General features: G+C 32.5%; 1 protein-coding gene across 1 annotated transcript; it reads left to right on the plus strand.

Moving 5' to 3' along the window:
• Positions 1 to 1,272: 1,272 nt before the first annotated feature.
• Positions 1,273 to 3,727, plus strand: LOC132281361 (probable polygalacturonase At3g15720). Its single transcript, XM_059783072.1, has 10 exons — positions 1,273 to 1,304; positions 1,415 to 1,484; positions 1,675 to 1,815; positions 1,878 to 2,183; positions 2,291 to 2,320; positions 2,467 to 2,674; positions 2,778 to 2,859; positions 3,015 to 3,123; positions 3,269 to 3,388; positions 3,497 to 3,727. The coding sequence occupies exons 1-10, from the start codon at positions 1,273 to 1,275 to the stop codon at positions 3,725 to 3,727; spliced, it is 1,329 nt and encodes a 442-aa protein (XP_059639055.1).
• Positions 3,728 to 6,295: the final 2,568 nt, after the last annotated feature.

The following is a 6,295-nucleotide window of genomic DNA, read 5'->3' on the forward strand; positions in this document are numbered from 1 at the left end:
TAATACCTACAATTTGGTTGAAGGTCCTATAACTTTTTATCAATAGCAGGTTTGGGTATATTCAGAAGAGAGAGAAGGTGAAAGAGTATACCTTTACCACGTCTAATAAAGAATCTTGACAAATGTGAAAAATAGAATGTGAAAGATTTTGCCTTATTGGAATGTGATGAAGGGCTTATTAGGAATATTACAAAAAACTTTAATCTTACCATGGAATGGAATGGCCATTCCATAAGTTTAGTAATGGAATGGATTTTCATTCTCTGGAATGAATTTTTATTTCATTGGAATGGTCATTCAATTTCATTCCTGCACACCAAACAAATGAATGGTTGGAATGGACACCAAACCTAGCATTATAGATTGAGGGATAGTGTATTAATGAATTCAAAGACATTCTTGTCATTTCTTTTAAAAGAAAAAGGTAAATATAGAACAGTTGAAGAAAAGTGGGGTGGTCTCCCACATAGATGAATATATAGTGATATCACTATATATTCATCTATGTTTTATCTCATCGACATACCATTTCTTCTTTGTTTTGTCTAGTAACTTTATGAAAATTCAATTGATGCGTCGTTGGGCGAATTTGGGCACGCGAATCATGCTACAATATGACCAATTAATTAACCAACAAAAAAATTAACCAATCAATAAAATTACTTGTCACGTAAATAACATCTTGTTATTATATTGAAACATATAAATGTTGACTCATTTAACTAATATTAATAAAATGTACTCCATCTGTCTTATAAAAAGTGTCAAATTGTTAGTCAAATGTACTTATATCCTTACAATCAAATTATAGAAGAAATTTCAAATTTGCAAATTGTGCTATAATCGGATATATGAATCCTCTTAAATTATTCCTTAAATAAGAAATTTCTAATGAATTAGATAAGAAATATCAGGGTTTGGATTTTATAATTATAAATTTTGTTAATTTTCTCTCATTTCTATATTAAGTTCTTTTCTATATTAATAAAATTACTTTTAAAACATACAAAATAACCAAATAAAATTCATGAAATATAGCATTTTTCTTTTCCGTTAGGTAATTGATCAGACTCCAAAATGTCTTAATATAAAGGACACGAGAGAGGGTATGAATCTTAGAATTTTGGTTTTTTTTGCTTGTCAGTTGGTTGTGTGAATACAATGGTAAGCTCCTTCTTTTATCCTTCGAATGAAGTAAATATTCATACACATTTCACAAATTGTTTAATATTCATACACATTTCACAAATTGTTTACTCCGAGCCTCGTGAAATGGTGGCAATCACCATTGTTACCGCCAATATGTGCATATATGTGTATATATATTGTGTATGAACACTTGAAATCTATTTCTTATGTAGGGTCTACTTCACGTATTTTTGGTCTTTATCATTGCTTCACTTGGTCTCGATAGCTGCTTGGCTGCTACTTTTAATGTGATGAGTTATGGTGCCACTGGAGATGGACTAAAGGATGACACTAAGGTAAATACTCCAATCCTTCATTTCAGTGTGGCATATATGTATTTTTCTATTTTTTTGGGTGCCTAAATCATTCCTTTTTTAATTATTATTATTATTATCATTATTTTATAAAAGAGGAAAAAATAATAGACCTATTATTTATTTGCCTGAATTATTGTTATTCTAAAGTCTTAGTATGTGCTTGTTAAAGGCTTTTCTACAAGCTTGGGGAGCTTTATGTGGACATGTTGAAGGAGGCACCCCAACCATGACGATACCAAAGGGAAAGACATTCTTGCTGAGACCTGTGAAGTTCCAGGGTCCATGCAAATCTCCTTCAGTTCGTATTCAGGTAATGTGTGTGTGTGAGAGAGAGAGACATCTTAGCGTGTGTGTGTGTGTTATGGATTCCAAATTGAAATTTTATTTCCATCATCACTAGCATATTGGCATTTTAATTTCCTCCACAACACAACACAACGAAACTTAAAACATTTTGATTTTTTTTTTTATTTTTTTTATTATGTATATATACAGGTTTTAGGGACAATTTTGGCGCCAAAAAGTATTCACGAGTGGAGAAACTGTGAAGCTGATAGTTGGCTTTTCTTCTCAGATGTGAATGGTCTCATCATCAATGGACCAGGAGTGATCAATGGCCGGGGTGAGCCCTGGTGGAAAGTTTTTATAGATCCCAATACCATTTTTGACAACTCCAAAGTACGTACACTACATTATGATATTCATGCATTCATATATATATATATATATATGAATATATATCTATGCTCAGTGTGATAATAATGTAACTATTGTCATTTTTTCAGGTGACTAACGCGGACTGTGTCCGACCAACGGTAAGATGTCTTATATTATACATACGTACATATACATATATATGTGTTTTTATACATATATATTTTGAGTTTTTAATTTTATATTAAAATGTGTAAGCTACAAACTTATTTGTGTTATTTAATATATATGATATATAATTTTGCAGGGTGTATACTTCGACAATTGTAATGGGCTTCGACTGAATGGACTGAAACACATTAACAGCCCAAGGAATCATATAGCCATAAATGGGTGCAAAGGTGTAACTCTCACTAATCTCAATATATCAGCACCTGAAAGCAGCCCCAACACCGATGGAATTGACATCGCATCCTCAACCCAAGTTCTCATTCAAAATTCTACCATTGCAACCGGTAATTTTAATTTGCTAAGAATTATTATTGTTTTACTATATATATATATATAGATATATATTTCACTGTTTTAATTTCTTACAATTTCTCTAAACAATAACAGGTGATGATTGTGTGGCCTTGAATGGTGGCTCCCTTAACATCACTATTATAGGTGTAGATTGTGGTCCGGGTCATGGTATAAGGTAGTTAAAACTCCACCTTCTGTGTTTTTTTTTTTCATTTTCTAATCTTTTTTAATTTGAATAGAATAACACTCATATAAATATATATATTGTAAAAAAATTATACATATTTAATTTTTCAAATTCGTGATGAAAAATTATGCATATGCGTGCAGTGTGGGAAGCCTAGGTCGAAATGGAGCTCTTGATTATGTACAAGATGTATATGTTCGTAATTGTAGCTTCACTCGAACTCAGAATGGAGCAAGAATAAAGACATGGCCGGTAATGATATATACTTAAATCTAGCTAATTAGCATAAAAGAAATTAATTAATACAGAGAATTCTTATAAACACACACACACATATATATATATATATAATTACACTCTCACAATCTCATTTGACATGTCTTCTTTATTTTGCAAGGGTGGAGACGGTTACGCCAAAAATATCTACTTCGAAGATATTACACTCACCGAAGTCGAAAACCCTATTATCATCAACCAAAACTACTGTAATGGTGGAGACCATTGCGAAAAGGAGAAGGTGAGTCAACAAAATTTGAATAATGACAACATGATTTCATCGGTCGAATTTGTCTAATTGTCGAGTTCTCTACCATTATTTTAACAATGTATATATATACTTTTGTAGGGGACGGCAGTACAGGTGAGTCATGTGAGTTATCGGAACGTGCGCGGATCTTCGGCTACCACGGAAGCTATTAAATTGGATTGCAGCAAGATAGTAGGTTGCAGCCACATTGAAATGCAGCAAATAGACATAACCCCAGCCATTGAAGGGTCCAAGATTCTTGCCTCTTGCAAGAATGCCAATGGAAAATCTTCTTCTACTTCACCTAGTGTGCCTTGCTTGTCACAGTGACCCTATATATGTCTTTTAGCCACCATTTAGGGTGACAAAAGTCATTTTACTTAATTCCTAACTTAATTATCAATAATTATCAAATTAATTGACAATATCATGTTTAATTAACTGTTATACATCAATAATCACGGTTTGATTCTATAGCATTCTATATATATTCTTTTTCATGAAATGAGTTAGCTTCATAATGTGGTTTTGGACTCTCTTTGGATTTTAACTTCGATCAAAATGTTCAAATTATCTTAATATATTAATACGTTTTTGGTCCAATTCTCTTAATTGGAGAGTTTGTTTATTTTTAATATACTAGTCCATTCTTGTAATTAGAGTGGACTCTTAAAAAGAGTCGACCAGATAATAATTCCAATTTTAGTACACTCTTGTGTGATCCAAGCGAGAATTTCTAATGTGAAAGAATTGCTCTGGTAACTATAATGTGTAATTTCCGTTTTCCAATCTTACCCTTTTACTTGTTCTAATTATCCAAGTGAAACTGTCTAATGGGCTGTTGAGTTAATGGCAATTAATTAAATAACTAATTAGGCACACGGAATAAATGTGAAAAGTTGTATAATGGGCTTTTAAGTATTGAACTTGTCCACGAGATTAGCATTGTTCAAGTTTGATTCTTTATTAACGAAATTACCTTCCAGCTCAACTAATATATTTAATGAACACGCTTAACTTTTAACCAACCGAACTCTAACTTATTCAGGCAAATAATCGCGAAAAATATTTTATTAGCCTTATCGTGTTGGTTATAAAAGAAGAAAAGACATAATTTTAAACACCCTCGCTGTATAAAAATTGTGTAAAAAACAAAAGTGTACTAAATAAATATTTTTATATGAAAAATAATACAACTTCCGACCTAATCTACCGACATATCTTCCGATTCCAACGTGGATAGGCCACGAACCCAAAAACACATGGCTCTTTCTCCCTCTCATTCTCTCTCCACAATTCCCCTCTCTCTCTCTCCCTCTGTTTCTTCCATTGTTCTTCATTTCTTCACTCGGTGCCTTCCATCCGAGGGTCCATTCTGTTTCGGTAATGACTAAAGCTCTGGACTGACTTCCGGCGGCGCGCCTCCAAGCAACAGAGAGATGAAATTCTTAATTGGATAATGATTGGAGTACAATAGTTATGATCTCTAATCCTTCTCTTTCTCATACCCTCTCTGTGTATTTCGGGTGGGAGGAGATTACTCAAAATATACACATATTTTATTACTACTGATATTTTGGTTGTTTAATTACTGGTGTTCATCTTATTACTGGCTGTCCATCTCCGCCGTCACCCTCATCTGAGATCCTTGTTCGCCGGCGTTACGGTTCAGTCCCGCTGCTTCACCTTCGCTGGTGTTTTTTCTATTTCTTCCGTCTTTGTCCACCGGCATCGACTTTCTGTTCCACGCCCCTGCACCTTCCTCTGGCTCCCAGTTTGGCGGCAGTGAATCGCCTATACCTTTCTTCTCTATAAACCCATTTGTCTCGCCTCTCTCTCTCTCTAACCCATTTATCATCTTCAACCACTACCACCATCAAATTTTCAATCGGATTCCTCACATTTACTATCACTATGTAATACAAACAAACTCAAAAATCTAAAAGACAGAAGTTTTTAGATCTAAACTTTGAAAAATAAATTGAGAAAGAGATGACGTTTTTTTTTTTTTTTTTTCAGTTGGGTCTTCAGAAAGAGAAAGTAAAGGTGTGTGCATGATTTATGGGATGTCATGGCATGCCAAGTCTGATTCGGAGGATTTTTCGGTGATTGGAGTCGAAAGATGTATCACTGCTCTTTTTATATATATGAACAGTGAATAAATGTATCACTGCTCTTTTTATATATATGAACAGTGAATAAGTTTATCTGGAGGTGATTGGAGTCGAAAGATGTATCACTGCTCTTTTTATATATATAAACAGTGAATAAGTTTATCTGGATATACTTGAAGGACTATCCAAAAAAATCTATATCTCTAATATTATTTTTTTTCTCTCTAAAAGTTGTTTAGCAATTAGTTTCCAAGAGACATTTTTTTTTTTTTTATGATACTATATTTTATTTTGGTTTGTCAAGTGAGATTCTGTCATCTTTATATCATTTTTAATTTTTTTTTTTTTTTACTTATATATGTATATAAATATGATCTTTCTTGCAAATATTCTTTTTTCCTTCCATTCCTAGAATTCTCCTTCTATAAGAAAATATAATATCTCTCTAAATTTTTTTCCTCTCTCTAAAATTTCTTGTGTCATTGATAGTGTCTCTCTCTAAAATAGAGCACCCTGTTTAGCAAGTCCCAAGAAATTTTATAGTATTAGCAGAAAGCTAGAGACAACAACTAGGAAGAATTTGCTTGACCAGCTCCAAAAATTCAGCAATTCAATTCCAATCTTTTCAAGAAGATCAATAGAAAAAATTACGAACCAGTTACAAATTTTCAGTATAAATATAGATAGAAATCATTTAAAAAAAAAAGGATATATAAAAAATTGAGGGAAAATTAGATAGAAATTTACTTCTTGTATTTTCATTTGTTTGGACTTGTTGAGTTTT

The sequence above is a fragment of the Cornus florida genome, unplaced genomic scaffold (assembly GCF_030987335.1).
Source record: "Cornus florida cultivar Cherokee Brave unplaced genomic scaffold, ASM3098733v1 CherokeeBrave_3.0.0_Hap2_Chr11, whole genome shotgun sequence".
NCBI lineage: Eukaryota > Viridiplantae > Streptophyta > Magnoliopsida > Cornales > Cornaceae > Cornus > Cornus florida.

Excerpts from the sequence above, each read along its gene's own strand:
- LOC132281361 (XM_059783072.1), top strand. The coding sequence starts at position 1,273 with ATGGTGGCAATCACCATTGTTACCGCCAATAT. Across the intron at positions 1,816-1,877 it reads CTCCTTCAGTTCGTATTCAG|ATTGAAATTTTATTTCCATC; the intron begins GTAATGTGTGTG and ends TATGGATTCCAA. Across the intron at positions 3,389-3,496 it reads ACCATTGCGAAAAGGAGAAG|GGGACGGCAGTACAGGTGAG; the intron begins GTGAGTCAACAA and ends ATACTTTTGTAG.